Source organism: Nyctibius grandis, chromosome 6 (genome assembly GCF_013368605.1).
Source record: "Nyctibius grandis isolate bNycGra1 chromosome 6, bNycGra1.pri, whole genome shotgun sequence".
Classification (NCBI taxonomy): domain Eukaryota; kingdom Metazoa; phylum Chordata; class Aves; order Nyctibiiformes; family Nyctibiidae; genus Nyctibius; species Nyctibius grandis.
The window spans coordinates 28,424,973-28,441,776 of record NC_090663.1 but is presented as its reverse complement, the minus strand read 5'-3'; the positions used below and the strand labels follow the sequence as shown (position 1 = coordinate 28,441,776).

Here is a 16,804-nt window from a genome sequence, read left to right as displayed (position 1 = left end):
AAATAAAGAGACTTATGATTGATTTTGCTTAAGTAAAATAGTGATTTCTATTACACTAGCCTTTACTTAGAGGCTTTTGGCTGCTACAAGGAATCGATTTATTCTACTTGTCAAAAAAATAAAAATCAGAAATAGCCCAGCTCCTTGTATGCCCTGCATGAAAGAAATGCCCGGCTTGTAGAAGTTAGCTTGACTTTTCTGCAGGAGAGGGGCTGAAGGTGGCGGGAGTTAATTACATCAGTACAGAAGGGTTGCTTTTCATTTCCAGCGAGCCTGACTCCAGCTAAATAAATAAAGCTGAAATGGGAGAGCGATGACCACAATAAGTAGCCGAAACTCCATGCGATGACAGAGGAATGATTTCCCACCACCACCGCTTAAATATAACTAAGGTGTTCTGTAATTTTACTTCCAAAAGCCAGAGGGCTTATTGTAATCCTGATAAATTATAGCAGCAGAAGCAGGAGAGAAGTGGGACAGAAGAAAGGAAATGTTAATGCAAAATATAAAATTGCCTCGCAGAAAAGAATGGGGAGAGAGAGCGAGCAGTTTGTTATCGTTTATTTTTCTTCAACATATCATTCAGTTTCAGCTGTCTCCCGTCTCACCCAGATCTCCACCATTTCTCAGAGACGTCTCTCGATGGCATCTCATTCTCTTGCTGTCTTTCACCAGCGTTTCATCATTTCTTAACTGTCCCTGAAAGGGTCTGGGCAGGAGGCGGAGGGGAGAGGGAGGCGGAGGGCCGAGGCTTTGCCCCGAGTGTCCGCCTCATTTAAGCAGTTTGCAAAAAGCGGGGGCGGGGGGGACTTTGCAAATAATGTTAAATGTGATTAATCTCCCGGATTCCCGGAAATCTGACATGCATGAGTTACAGCGAAACTTCTTTTATTTCGCCATGAAATGCTTTTGCATAATGAGAAAGAAAATGTCCTCTGTGCCCTAATCAACTCTGACAGGTTCTGGACTCCCAAATACTTTTATTTATGGCATTATTTATTTCACCCCTAATAACCGGGGAGGCGTGCCGGCGGCTCGCTCCGTGCGCCGAGAGCAGCGCAGGGCCGGGCGGCCGGCGGGGCACCGCGGCTTGCTCCGCGTCCGGCGGAGAGGACGCAAAGTTTTTGCAGCGGCTCCGCGCAGCGCGGGGCGGACCAGTACCCCGCGGCCCCAGCGGGCCGTGCCGAGCCGAGCCGAGCCGGGCCGGGCCGGCGGAGGTGTGGGGGGGGGGGCTCCGCGGGCGCCCGGCCCCCGCGGCGGCGCCCTGGCGCTCACCTGCCCCCGCGGGGGGCGCCGGGGGCGGGGGCGGCCCCGCCAGGGCCCGCCTCCCCGCCCCGCTGCCATTAGCAGAGGTTACCCTAAACACTTGCCGGTCGCCTCCCGTCTCCCTCCAGGCATTGGCGCGGCCGCCTGTCAATCAGCCCGGCGCCCCGCCGCGCCGCGGCTCCGCCGTGCCAGAGAGACGAGCCGCGGCGGCGGCAGACACAGCCCCGGAGCGGGGACGCGCCGCGCCGGGCCGGGGAAGGCGGCGGAGGATGGAGGAGGAGATGCAGCCGGCGGAGGAGGGGCCCAGCACCCCCAAAATCTACAAGCAGCGGGGCCCCTACAGCGTCCTGAAGACCTTCCCTGGGAAGCGGGCGGCGCTGGCCAGGCGCTACGAGAGACCCACCATGGTGGAGGTTCCCCGCGGGCGCGGAGCGGGGCAGCCCTTACCGCACGCCGCCACCGAGCCGCTGCCCTACGCGCCGTATGGCCCCTTCCCCAACGGGCCCGCCCGCCCCACCGCCGCCCCCGGCGCTGCCCAGGGCCACCCCCGCCCGCCGCCGGCCCCGAGCTCCTCGGGCCGCTACGGCCCCTGCCCGGCGGCGGCGGGGGGCGGCGGCGCGGAGCTGAGCGCAGGTACCCGCAACTCCTCTCCTCCGCCGCGCAACTTCACGGGGCACTTTGCAGCAGGCGGGAGCGGGATGGGGGCTGCGGACTCCCCCGTACACACACACATCCCCCTTCTTCTCCCGGGGGGCTGGCGGCGGGCTCGGCCCCCGCGGGGTCCTCCCCATGGGGGGTGGCGGCGCTGGGCGCCCCGGGGCTGGGCGCGGGGGGAGAAACTGTGCGAGCGGCTGGGGCCGCCCGTCGGTCGGGCATCGGTGAAGTTCCCGGGGGCGGGCGGGGCCGCCGTTGGCGCTGGGGCCGCTGCCCGGCCGGCGTCACCCGCGGGGCGGCGGGGGTTCGGGGTAGATCGCGGCCGCCGCCGTCGGGGCGATGCCGAAAGCCGCTCGCGACTCGGCGGGGCGAGCGCCCGCCGGGCGGTTCGGACCTGCGGGAGCGCCGTTGGGGCGCGGGGGGGGAGCCCCGGGCCGGCCGCTCCGCCGCGGTGGTGGTGGGGGAGAGCGGCAGGCAGGGGCTGGCTGCCGGAGGGAGCTGCTGGTAATGGAGCGGCTGCTGTTACAGAGGTGGTGATTTTAACAGAAAGAAAATAGATGGGCTGCTTGCCTGCACCTTCTTCGGAAGATGCAGCGAGGAACAGGAGACCAGATTTTTTTTTTTTTTTCTTTAAAGGTGTAAGGTACTGAGATGCTGAACGCATATCTTTCTTCTAGTGATGGCTTGGAGTTAAAAACCACGTAGATCTTGCTATGCAACCTAAATTTGGCATCAGGAAATGGGAAATTGCATCTTTAAGCAGAGTACAATCAAAAATGAATTACAATAAATCCTATATAATTGCATAGGTCATTCTCTTTAATGAGATTTTATTAACCTGACTGTCAAGCTTTTGAGTCAGGCAGATATTTTATCTTCTTCAACTGATAAAAGTGTCAGCTATAAACCACCATATAAATATTCATAAATCTACACATCTGTGGCAGCCTATCAGCATCATTCTTTTGGACATTAAAAGCATTCTAATTACTTTCTGTCTAGCAGAGCTGAAATGCTGCCTGTTATAGTATGTGCTTGGCAGGCATGATTGCTTTTGTTTGCCATCACAAATAGCAGCATCCTATTTTATATACTGATGGTCCAGAATATATTCAGGGTTTGACTGAACAGGATGAATATTATGAAGCACCATCTGGTTTTGATAACATCGGGTATATTAACTCATCTGTTAATTTTTGACACATCATTGATTTATTTATTTAGAAAAATTGGATCCTGTTTTGGTATGTTGCTGTTTGCCTTTGTAACAAATGTGATGACATTTCCTTACTGAACAGGGAGATATGCTAGTTAATAGGATATATGGCTGGGTTTTAATGCCTGTTTTCGCTCAGAAGCAGCCATGTACTGGATGAATTTATCATGTCTTGTTACAAATAATTCAAGTACTTTACCAAAAAAGTTTAATACTTGAATAGATTAGCCTGAAGATTCACGGCACTGACGCATAGTCTCATGATCTGTGGCAGGTCATTTTTCTTTTTTTTTCTTGAAACTACTTCTTAGTTTAAATGCCCAAATGGTGGTAGTTCAGTATTTTTTGTGGCCCACAATCAAAACACTGCTGATAAATGTGACGCCTACGTTTCTTTACAGAAGCGGATTATGCCGTGGAAAACATTCAGCTGTTTGGTAGATAATATAGGACGCCATATTCACAGCAAAGCCCCCTGGGCTTTGATGAGCAGAAGTTTGGACTTTCTTCTGCCTCTGTAGATTGTACTAACCAGGCGCTAGAGCAGGCTTCAAAGTTTGTCATTGTTTTGGTCCTGTGCTAAAAAAGAAAAGATAGTTAAGGAACTGCTGTTCGTGTACTGAAGTTCTGTGAAGTCCCTGTCCCATCACCTGCACGTCCAGGCCTTACTTTTACTTTAGGTTCCTATATGGGTTCCAACATACCCTTCTCTCAGCTAAGACTTAAGCACCAAGCAAAACAGAACAGGAGAAAACAAACTAAAAACTTGCTGCGGTGTGCAGAAGTGGGATTTTGTACAAGTTGTTACCAGAGGTTGATAAAGCCAAGAGGCAAGATTTAGACCTCCTGGGTATTGTAATCGCTCAGGTACGGGTGCTTTGCTGAGCTATGCACCTATCCTTCCTGCTCAGTGATGGGGAAACAGGAGGCACCTTGTGTTGGAGGAGCCGTAGCACCGGTAAGCTCAGCAGGCAGCTGTTGAGGGCGAGCTGGTTGGGACCTCAGGGCTGTATGTATGTGAAGTACTTCCATCCCGTCGTCCAGAGTCTTGAATTCCTCTTAAGAAATGTGTGAGCCAATTTGATATCTCAGGCTGCCGCTGGGGTAGCAGAGCTGGGGTTTTGCCCCTGGGGAGTGGGAGCATTTGCATGTGATCCATGCACGGTCACTCTGTGCTTTGCCCAGCACTCGCAGGGTCTCTGCCTACCCCGCTCTTGGGTTCCCCACATCAGCAAGGGGCATGGGCTGGGCCCTTTCCAGAATGCCTCTTAGCCATTCTGAGGTTCATCTCCCGAGTGGTGGGTGTTGCAGGGACGGAAGGATCTTTCCCTCAGCAGGTATCCAGCTGCAGGTCCACTGAGTTGTTTTCCACAAGGCAGACAGTCACCATCCATGACTTGCCCAGTTTTCCCACTTAGCTTTCCCATAACACTTGGCGGGTGCTTACTTGAGTGAAGGGCTGTAGATCACAGTTTTGTGGGGACACCCGTTTCGTCTGTTCAGTTTCAGAGACTCCCCTCTTTTTGCTGATACCTCTTCACTTGTGCAGGCAACAGTGAGCAAGCTGGCTAGTAAAACACCGTTTCTGGGATGTCTAACTCTGCGCTAGCAACTTTAACACGTAATGCAGTTGATTCTTAATCTTCAGGCATGATATTTGTGGCCCCTTGGGATTCAGAGCACCAGGTTTGCTTTTGAGAGTGGGCACCTCAAACACAGCCGCAAGTAAGGATGCTTCCATATTTTTGAAGCTTTTCCTAATGGTTAGAGCACTTGCCAAGAATGAATGGTTATTTCCTCAGTCCCTCTCTAAGAGACCACCCTGGCTTCCAGACTCCAAAAGAATTGTAGGAAGAGGGGTTAGGGGAAGGAGGAAAAGCAGGTGTTTTCCACCCTGCACCAGGGTGAGAAAAGATCTAGCTCAAGATCCCGTCTTGTGGGGAAAGATCCTGCATGAGAAATGTCATCTTACAACAAGAAATGTGGAGCTGCACTGCAACGCAAGCCTTCTCTCTCCTCTAGCGAATGGTGGTTACTCTGACTGCTGCTGCTGCAGAGTAAGCCACACAAACAGATGCGCCAGCAGATACCCATTTTTCTCCTGTAAAATATTAATTCTTTATTAGTCTATTCAGATTATTTTCCTGGTTTGAAAACAATGTGTATCTTTGGTAGCATGTACATTAAACAGTATCATAGTCCACCAAAGAAACTCCTTTTACTTAGGAAAGCATGATGTAGACCTTACAGTGTGCCTTAAAATTTAAGGTTAGCTTTCATGGAAAGCAGAGAAAGAAGAGCAGAGCTGTCTTAGAGGTATAAACAACCTGACATATTTAACATGACCAGTTAATAAAGCTCTATTGTGCCTGGACAGAAAAAAAGTTTTTTAAGTGAACAGAGAAGGTGAAGATCATTATTTTGGCCTTAACCGAGGAGTTGGGAACCCTCATCTGGAAGTAGATCTATCAGATCAGTACTGAAATGGCCAAACACTTGTAGTCTTCATCCACTGGACCGTTGCGGTGATCTTCGTGCAAAATGCGCAAGAAAGCATTGCTTAGTCATGGGAGGTGTCAAATGCTCTCGATTTTGTGACCCAAACATAGATATTTACAGTAGTGCTCATATCTAAAAACATAATGACAAAGTCTGTATGCATGGACAAAGCCATTTGGGGGGTGCAGAGCTACTGCCCCAGGATCTAAAGTAATAATAATATGATAATAATTGAACAAATCAAAAAATAACAAATCATCAGGTGAGAGGACTGAAACACTGCAAGGTGAAAAGTGAGATGATTGAAATTGCTAAGGAGCCTGGACTTTCGAATCTTGCTGAAAGTTAAATACCAATGAATACATTCCCTGCAGGGGAGAATGTATGGTATTCAGACCCACTCAGTAGTTATAAAGATGACTTTTTAAACCAGCTGCCCAAGATTACAAAGGAAACTATGGAAAAGCCACGACCTGAATCCAGAGCCATTGAGACCCAACACAATGCCTTATTAATAGAGCTGTCTGGTCTAAGTATTGAAAAGATCCTCAGGTATAGGAAAAGCTGATGTCATACCTGCCAATCTTTCCAGACATCTTTTCTGATGCATCAGTGTAAGTCGCCAGGCTGAGTTTCAGAAGTCTGCTCTTACTAAAACCCTGGTTTTAGTCTGGCGGTTGGATAGCTAAGAAGCCCCATAGTTCAGCATCAATGAGAAAAAGATGTAAAGATGAATGCTATATTCGGGAGTTGGTACCTCATTTGCCATATGACAGTATCTTCTGGTTGCTCGCACTCTCTAATAATCTAGTTAGGAATACTTACACTTTTGGCAATTTAATCCTGCTCTGTTAGCACTTTATGGGCCTAATCCAGCAAGTCCACCTTCAGGCAAAATTCTAGTTAAAGTCAATAGAAGTTCTGTGAGACTAAAGACTGCAGGGTCTGAGACTTTAGAAATACATAGTTGGTGAGCATCGTAATAAGGAAAAGGAATATCACAATAAGACTTTAATAAACAGTTTACACTGGTTTAGTCTGGTGCAGTCATTTCAATAGAATCTTCCTTTCCTAGAAAATATATACATTACATTAAATCAATTAAGAATCATAGATCAGTGATTATTCAGTAGTAATCACATAAAAACAACTTTTTGTTATTTCTTAGTGATTAGACATTGCACAGCACTTGCATTTCTAATTACAGTCAGTCTGTAAAAGCTGAAATCCCAATTTCTGCGATACATACAAAATGGGCAGCATTTGTTTTTCTTTTTTCTCCATCACGAGAAATAACCGTAGTTATGATTCTCATCTAGGGTTGTTCAGACTGTGGGTATGTGTACTGTTACTGGTGTAGAAGAAGTTGCTTCAAAGTGGTACCCGCTTCAGCACGGAGCCAGATATTTCCAGAATGTGTGCTGAGAGCGTGCCTCGCTATTGCTGCCCAGCGGTACCCACAAAAAAAGCATTTGCGAATCTTTGTGCTAGCATTTCAAAATAGCCCTGCCTTGTCATGACTTTCACTTTTATATCTTTGAGTATGGGTTAAAGTTGAGGAAAAAAACCCACAGTAATTGCTGTTATTGTGTCTTTGTAGTAGATCTGATACTGAACTGAAGATTAAATCAATACTGTCATTTCTGTATAAAATTTCAGTTACATTTTAAGCCATTATCACAGTGAATGTGCCTAATGCATTCAATTTTACAACAAAACTAATAATTAATTTTGTCTTTACTGATGTTAGTATGTATTATAGGATTCTTCAAAAATGGTATTTGAAATGTTGGGTTACTTTTTGCCATATTTTAGGAGAAACCATAATATTAGAATAACATCTCTTATACTAATCTAATGCTTTTTCAGTTGTTTCATTCATATTTTGTCCCCTTGCAACAAGGATATGCGAAGAATGAGTAACTGTTTTGTCAACAGGGACAGTAATGATTAAAATACAAACAGTAAATATGACTTCAGGTCTGGAATCGGATTATAGGATTAAAATGAATGAAAAAACTGCTATGTAGTAGGATTGCAATGTTCCAATCTATATGATCCTGTAATAATTTTAAAGGGAAAATGTGGGAAGTAAAGAAATAAGGCAAAGAAAGCACAACTTGAGGTTGTTAGTGATGCCTGAGTTTCTTGATTTTCTTTTGGTTTATCAGTAGGCCCCAGCTGGAAAGCTGTGATGTCACCAGGGTTCCGTTCTTTTTGTTTATATTACATCTGTTGTGCTGTGTTATTTTGCACTTGCACTTGCATCATAAGGGTTAAAGACAGCTGGCCTTAGGTTGATGCAGTAGAAGGGAAGGAGGGACAGCAGGTACCAGGTACGGAGGCTACAGAGCACCCAGCACCCCACCGACACCCAGTTGCAAAGGGGGCAGCAGTGCCCAGGTGTTTCTGCCTTTTTGAGTTTGTGGTATGGACAGAGGGCATTGCTTAATGGTTTGGATCAAAGATGTATTGGAGAAATCTGTCCTGGTTCGTCTGAGCCCATCTACAAGGGTGTGGTACGCCTCGCTAGCAGAGGAGGCTGATTGCCAGGATGCTTTAAATGGTCTTAGGGCCACCCAGTCCTACACACGCCGGTGGGCTCTCTCTGCTTGGCCCTGGGCAGCCTCGTAGCCCAGCGCTGCGTCTGCGCTTACTCTGTCCGCCTCACGTCCCTGTTCTTACGGTTAAGCCCTCGGGAGATCATGTCCTCGGGTTTTGGACCGGGGAGGTCTCCTTGGGCCGCGTTCGAGCCTGAAAGCATTTGTATGCTGCTTCAGCCCTGCCCTCTTTGCAGAGATCTGGAGGATGGTAAACATGCAAATTAGTGTTGTTTACAATATTCTTCAGGCCAGCTGTCCTAACCTCAGTGTAAGGTAGATTTTCCACCAGAAGGTGTATCTTCCAGATTATGGAGAAGTACCGTGAGAAGTGCCACCTCTTAAAGGCACGAATTCTGAACGTTTCTGTTATTTACGTATTATCAGTGTGATGAGGCTATGTTTTCATCTCTAGTGATGAGGTTAAGATAAATGAAGGTCTGGGGTGCTTAGTCTCATGCATCTGTAGCAGGTTGCCTTTTCAGAAGTAAATGCGTTTGTCACTTCCTAAAAGTCAAGCCTGCCTGAGAAGAGCTCTCCAAAATTGGCAGCGCTTAAGCCTAACAGTCTTTTTTTTTTAATCTCATGCAAAATGTTAGTTGCATCTTTTTAGATGCCTAGAGGAACTCAGCTATAATAACTAAAAAAATTTTTAAAAGGCATTATTTTTACTGGGGGACCTAACAGGACATACCATAAATATCTTGGTCATTTTCTGTCTGGGTCCAAGAACTATTACAGCAGCTTGAGCTGTATACATAGACACTGCAGAAGGGAACCATCTGACTATGTATGTTTAGGTTGTAGCTGCTGTTGCTCCCTGAGACATGACACCTCCTGTCACTAGAGGCAAGGCTGATTAGGTGCAGCATGGCATCCTGATCCTACTTCCAGAGCCAAGCTGCGGCCTCCAGAAACTGCTGCACAGCCCCGCATAGAGTTTCCTGATTGTGTCCAGAGCAGCTTGAAGAGCTTTGCACTGCTCTCCTCTGCGTGATACTGGCTTGCCCACAAACTCACAGGAGGTCAGCAGGACAGAAAAAATGCCTCCTCTGACCAGAGGAGATTCATGTTGTACATTTGATGCCTTTCCTTGGTGTAACAAGAGGGTTTTGTGCTTGTCACTGTTGAGTTTTTCTTGGACATATCTGGAACCTAAAGCAAAAGGAACAGAAGCAAAGTCCATATAATTGGCGGTGGGTCACGTGAAGTGTCCCGCACCCAATGTGAAGCAAGTGCAGCAAAGATGAAAGGGAGAAAAAACAAAGCTTGGAAGCCTTGTTGGAGAGGAGCAGGGCATAGGACGAAGGTATAGTGCAAAGTCCTGCAAATATGGATAGGCAATGCCCAGCAGCAGCTTGAAATAGGCTTCCAGAGAAGTACTTACTTGAACTCTTACTTGTAGCAAATTGGATGGAATTTGTATTTTCTTCCCCATTTTCCTGTCTTAATCCCTCTGAAAGAAGATGGCAGTAAGCAGTGACTATCATCACAATGCATTTCTGATTAACAGCAAGGGCACAAGGGCACTCTCAAAATAGAAGCAAAGTCGGGATTGTTTTAAATCACAGTGTTGCAGAAGTATTAAAGCAGAAGCCATAATTTTAATGTGTTCAGAAATAAAATGCATGCTACTATAAACAGTTGTGTACATTCATCTAGCTGCTACTGCCTGGCATAACCTTTTGCATTAGGTTTCTGTGATTCATCTTTTCTTTTGTTGCAGAGTCTCGAATGATTCTGGATGCCTTTGCCCAACAATGCAGCCGGGTTCTAAGTCTCTTAAATTGTGGTGGAAAACTACTGGACAACAATCACTCTCAGTCCATGGTTTCTTGTATAAAACAGGAAAACCCAAATTATAGTGAAAGACAAGAGCAATGTCAGCTTGGGAAAATGGTCCATAGTCAGACGTCAGACATTTTAGACATAGAGATGCAGTATATGCAAAAGAAACAACAAACCTCAGCCTTTCTGAGAGTTTTTACCGATTCCCTTCAGAACTATTTGCTTTCTGGGAGCTTCCCTTCTCAGAACACCTCATCAATAAATGATTTTAGCCATTTGGCAGATGTGGATCCACTTTCAACCTCTCCAGTACACACCTTAGGTGGATGGACGTCTCCAGCAACATCTGAATCTCATGGTCACCCATCATCTTCTACACTTCCAGAGGAGGAAGAGGAGGAAGAGGAAGAAGGTTACTGCCCTCGGTGTCAGGAGCTAGAGCAGGAGGTAATTTCATTGCAACAAGAAAATGAGGAACTGCGTAGAAAATTGGAGAGCATTCCAGGTAAATAATCCCCTGCCATATAATATTGTCAATCAGTGATAAAAATAGTTTGGGGAATAGTTTGGTTTAAGTTCTCGTCATTTTTTAAGGTTGCAGTCACCGTGATCAAACACTGGAATTTGTCTCCAGCCAAAATGCCTATAGCTGTGCCCACTGGAAAATTACCTGCTGGTACTCATCCATATGAATCTTGAGTCCTAGACTAGTGAGCTGTGTTCAGGATGGGATGTACTTGTAATCCCAAATTCCAAACATCAGGTGGTTTCTCACAGTAATTTCAAACATGTGCTTTTATACCTAATTATCTGTCTTGTTCTTTAAGTGAAATTGCAGCTTATAAACCTGATTTCTTTTTGGGGCTCCTCTTTTGGTTACTTAAAGAAACTATTCAAAGTTACGTACATACTTTTAACTGGAATAGATTTGGCTTTTACCTTGAACAGTATCTCTTAAAATGCTGTTAGCTCAGTGAGGAGTATAAATACATCTCCTTCCATTCATCTTCATATAAAACCTGAAAAAAAAAGCTTGACAACAACTTCTCCAGTTCAGCAATACCTAGCAGCGACTGGGAGAGAGAAAGCAGACAGAAAACCCCCATCTAATATAAACCCCCTCTGTGAAAAACTTCTCTTGCCCCTTTAAACTTGGGACATCTCACTGTTAAGGTGTGCCAAGATACTTAAGAGTGGTTTAAGAACAAAGTATCTTGGACCCATATCCTCTAAACTTTTAAGCACAGGCAAAAATACACCTCAAATAATAATACTAAAAGCAAATTGGAATTTAGCAAAGAAAATAAGTATACAACACACTTCTGACATATAAACGCTAGGGAGCTGCACCTTTGCTAGCTAAAGTTTGAGGTGCTTAGGGTAGATCCATGCAAAGTTAATTGAACTAATGCCTAAATGATAGAAAAGCACATATAATATAGCATGGGCTGCAAGAGAGAAAATACTTCAAAGCTGCTAACTGTGCAGAAAGGAAGAAGGCAGTAACCAACTAGTGACCAAGTATGTAGGTACAGGTGCAAAATCTGAGCAAAAAGCAAGCAGCAGTCTTCATAATTCTTCTCCCCAGCTATCAGTGATGTATTGTGCATTGTTCGTATTACATTGTGGTTTTCTTTTGTGCATTGGTCCCTAGGGACCAGCGAATCCCATAAGCAGCATTGTTCAGTGCAGAGAAGACACAAAATTTAGAATACTTCCCCCATCCCTCCCACAATCTGGAGTCACCATAACTTGTGCACTCTCACTGGATTCAGTAGTGGTTCGTACATCATGTGGAAACACTGTGTGACAAAGGGAATCGTGTGGACTTCAGCTCCTGTTGAGTCCTAGCTTCAGGTGTGTAAGGGCAAAAATGATAATTAGGGTCTATAAGCTGACCTACAGCTTTCATTCAGTCATCCATGTTGAACCCAGTAATCTTTTTGACTTTGACTGAAGCGTAACTTACATTTGACTCAAGTAGTATCTCAGAAGGCCTCCAGTCCTGAGTTGGAGACTCTGGCGAGCAGTGGCTCTACCTCTTACCCTGACACTTGACTCCAGTGGTTAATTACACTGGTGAAAACGTGTGCCTCATTCCCTGCCTGACTATCTGAAATCAGCTTCTAGCCATTGACTTTTACGCTTTGCTCCACTAAATGAAGTGCTATATAGGACTTGGTACTTTTTCTGGTTGAAGGTACTCACAGATTGAAAGCTGCCTTAATTTCCATTTTAGATAAATTAAGCAGAGCTGTTCAAAACTCCTCAAATGAATTGAATCCTTCTTTGCAGTTCTTTTCTCCTATTCTGCTCGTTTCTTTAAAATTTGGGCAGTGGAAATACGTGCAGTATGTTCCTATCTGCCTGACCAAAGGTGGATAGTCTCTTTGTTCCCACCCACGGTTGCCCTGGCCATTTGGCCATCGGTCGTGCAGCTGAGCTTCTAATTCTGTGTGCGTGTCTTCTTAGACGTACATACTTAGTATTTGGCTGTGTTCTTTTACTAAGTGATCCGGATTGCTTTGGCTGCCCTGTTTGCCCACTGTTTGCCGGTTCACCAATTTCTGTATCATCCGGGATTTTTTTTATTGTTTTTAAATTAACTTTGTGATCCTGGTTAGAAATGTTGAATGGCTGCTGTCAGTCCCTGGCGAGCCTTGCTAGAAACACATCTATTCACGATGATTCCCCCAATGACAAATACTTGAGATGTCAATAGCAGGTTCTTAATCCATGTATGCTCGAGTCTGCTGATGTTGTGTGTTGCTGCTTTTGCAATTGGATAACTCATGGCAGTAAGTTAAATGCCCTTCAGGAGTCTAGGTATATTACATCTGTTCAACCCAACTTTTTCAAGCTATAATCTCATCAAAGAATGACAATCAGGTTAGTCTGACAAGATCCACTTTCCATAATTCGTATTCTTTAGTTCTTAGTCAATTGAATCCCGTTGCAATTGCCTATATTTTGCCAGGATTAATGCTGGGCTAAGCAGCCAGTATTTACCTGGGTCATCACAGTTACCCTTCATCTCCCTTTGAAAGAGAGATAAACATACATAAGCATAGTCATTTTCCACCCCCCAGGAGTAATGAAGCACCTCGTTAACAGTGTATCAAAGGAAGGAGATAAACATAAAATAAATGTGCAAGGACATATGACTTCATCAGCCAATGTAAAATCGTCATCAGATGCATCTGCTGCTGTCTGGGTGATGTATACAGATGGGTCTGAAGTGACCCGTGTGTTTGGGGAAGTGTTAAGGGCCACAGAAGATGCCCTCGGATTTTGCTACATGGTAGGACAGAGGTCTGAGCTCCCCAGACAGTCCCACAGCCACCACTGAGCAAGGTTAATCAAAAATCAACTAAAAGCAATGTCTAATTATTTTTGTCTCCAGTGCTGATTTTGCTCCAGTGAGCTTCTGCTACCAAAGAAGCCAGCAGAAATATTTCTGTGTCTTGAAACACCCAAGTCTGTACGTAAACGGGCGCAACACTCATTCTCTGAGCACTTTTTTTTGCCCGTCAAGACGTTGCGTGCCTTGGGAGGGAACCAGAAAGCCCGCTGCAGAGGGTTTCAGTGTTGTCTGCCACCATCTATCACATCAGAGTCATCTCAGAGCACCAGCTTTCTTCCCTGCACATTCATATGCCTCACGCTGGGCATCCGACAGGCCAGGCAAGGCGGTTAGTGCAGCGGAGAAGCAACTGTGGAGGCAGCTGGATGAGTGTGGAGGCTGCCATACTGTCCCATCAAGTTGCTGAAAGAGCAGGATTTTTTGACGTAGCGGCTTTCCTTCTCATCCTTGGGGGAGCTGGGCCAGAGCTGCTCAGCGAGGCTGGCAGGGGAGCCGGTGGGACGCATGCACTGTGCCCTCCCCGCAGGCACCGCAGCTCCTACTGCAACCCTGTCAAACAGAAGATAAAAGCACCAACCCCTCCCTCCTCCTCTGTAACCGTCTACGAATCATTTTATCCTTTTCCTGAAATACTTTGCATTTCTTTTTTTTTTATTTTCCATATGCAAAAGCCCTTTTAAAATCCATGAGAGTTTGCAATCTAAAAATAGTTACCACTGTACATCTCTGCCTCTAGCTCTGCAAAGCACCATTTGCATGGCTCACAGAGAGACTACCGGGAAGAAGAGTGCTTTCTCAGCAGATGTAAAGGCAACGACTTTTTTTTAACAAATATTACAGAAGGTATATCCTTCTGTAGCTTTTGGACACAGAAAAAAAATTTTTCAGTTTTCAGGACTCCGCCCTGTTGCTGTAGAGATCCTGTCTTGTAGGATCTTTTTGCCCGTAGCCAAGCATCGCTCTGGCAGATCACCCCTGGAGAAAAACAATTACATGGGTACAATATTGTGTATGTTTAGATTGTTGGGGGTTTTCTTTCCCTCAAAAAATACCCATTTGATTTGACTGAAACAGTACTTAAATTTCTGTGAAATCTTAATTGTTTCAGCTATGGAATAAATGAAGGAAATTTCATATTTCAGTGCTTTGATTTTGGAGCAGTGCAGCTTCTTGCAACTTGTGCAGTTTTCCCTGATATTTTTTTTTAGGCAAAAACATTAACCAATCATTTTCAGTTTTCAGTTGACTGAAAAGAAGAGAAATATTTTCATTCAGTGTGTTTTGTCTTGTTTTCAAAGATAATTAAAGATTAGATAATTCCTGGAAGGAGTTTGGCAAACTTATCATTGGCTCTTTAAGGTTTCAAGACTGTCGAGAACAGAGCACAGTAATCCATCTATACGAGGAGAAAAGTGTCTCCTAATCTTTTTCCTCTGTATAAAAATTACTGGGCCTGTGATACACTCCCAATAGTAAAATTAAAGACTTATTTGTAAAACTGCATATAAGACCTGGATTTAGACCATCAAATATATAAGGATATTAAGCAGTTCTCCTTCGCTGTTGTCAGCATGATTTTCTCACAATTTTTGGCCTAAAAGGGAGAAAATATTTCCAGGTGGTTAAAGCAAAGGCCAGGAGTCATGAGTGAGGGTTTGCCTCCTGGTGCTCCCAGCTTTGCTGCATGATCTGGGGCAAACCAGCCTGAAAGTAGTGAAAAGGTATAAATAAGAAGGATGAAGCAGCGTGGGATAAATACAGTAATCATTCTTACCTCGTTAGCCCGGCAGCAAAAAATACTCCAGCAAACAGCCAAAGGATGGGAGTGGAAAACCCCCTCAAATGTAGAGAGGTGATGAGCTGTAGAGACGGCATTCTTGGTGGCTGGAAGTAGCCAAAGCAAAGCGGGATTTGCAGGGAGAGTTAATATCAGTGTAATTGAAAAAGTCAGACAAGTTTTCTGGGAGGTTTTATGTGCCCAAGGCTTGACTCTTTTTTTCCTGACTATATCGGATGATCTAATAAAAGATATTACTTTTCCCTACAAATCCTGTCTCCTTTATACTTTCAGAGCATCGTGTTTCCAAAGAGCCTACCGCAGCTGCAGCGTAGATAAAGCAGCCATCAAGGGTTGTGACGAACACTTTTTCATGTCCTTTTTTTTTTGGTCCTTTTTCTTGATGTTCACACTTAACCACTTCTTTGGTTTCCCTTGATGTTCTGGATGTTTCGGTCTGATCTCTGGCCTTGTTCTGCTGTTCAGCTTCAAAGCATGAAGTTACTTTGGGAAGAGCGAGCCTCGAGCACGGTCGCCCAGTGTTTGTCACGAGAACCCCTTTGAATTTGCAGCATGGCTTTGCTGGCAGCTCAGGGGTGCCAGCTTAGTTTGCTAAACCAGCCTGAGTACCAAAACTTACTGAAACACGTAACTGCAGCAGACCAGGGCTTCATTAATTGTCTTTTCCACATTTCTGGGTAAAAACCCATGAGAATTTGGGTGGGCAGGTTTCTTTGCCTACCTTGGGGAGCAAGAGCTTGGGGGGGGTTTGTGAAGGGCTGCAGTTCACCTTGGCGAAGCTCAACTCCCCGGTTTCAACTTTGCTTTGTGGTTTGCAGGTCAGCACTTGACATTTTAGTGACACAGACTGCTGTCCCCGCTCACCAGGGTCTCCTTGGTTTCCCTGTTAGTTATCAGTAGTATAAATGTGTAAAGGGGTTTACAGGGGAGGTCCCTGTCCTGAAGACTTCATGGCTGAAAGGGAGGACAAGAAGAGGTACCTTCTGTTAAGTAGAAGGAAAGTGGGGGAGCACAGACAAAAATAAAAGCCACAGGAACAGTGGCATCGTTGCTGAAATGAGAGATGCACGGCTGCCTTTGTCTCTTTTCTGTTGTTTAGGCAGAGGTGTACATCCCAGGGGCATATGGAAGGGGCTCATTCTTCTTTCTGGAGGAAATATTTTTGCAAAAGAAAACTAAAAGAAATACAATGGCTTCTTAGATGCAGATTAACAGAAGTAAAATGGTTTTCCACTCCACCTGGAAAACACAACTGAGAGGGATTTTTAAAGTAACGGGATATTTGCTGTCATTTTTTCTCCCTTCACTGCTTTTGGCAGGCACAAGAGGTCAGTTTAAGCAATCTTTAACACCCTTCTGTGTGTAATGTCCTTTCTTCTGATTTCTGCTGACTGCTCTCATTAAAAATGAGTGCTGGTTTTATTTTACCATCTAATTACAAACATCCAAATTTGTAAGGTCTTGAGCACCGAGATCAGTCCCTCTTTACTAATCCCCATCTCTCTTTGCCCCTCACTCTTCTTCCAGCTCACCGCGCCCCAACAACTCATCTTCACAGCCTGTCCACGCAGGTTTCGCTGACTTTCAACTGACTATTGAAATAAATGAGCGTATATGCT

The 16,804-nt window shown here is 45.3% G+C and overlaps 1 protein-coding gene across 1 annotated transcript in view; it reads left to right on the top strand.

Annotated features, from left to right (window-relative positions):
* Positions 1-1,535: 1,535 nt before the first annotated feature.
* The window catches only part of BEND4 (BEN domain containing 4), a 29,614-nt gene continuing 14,345 nt past the window's right edge, over positions 1,536-16,804 (top strand). Inside the window, exons 1-2 of the mRNA XM_068404067.1 lie at positions 1,536-1,899; positions 9,962-10,528. Coding sequence (XP_068260168.1) covers positions 1,536-1,899; positions 9,962-10,528 — 931 coding nt within the window. The remainder of the gene's footprint in view (positions 1,900-9,961; positions 10,529-16,804) is intronic.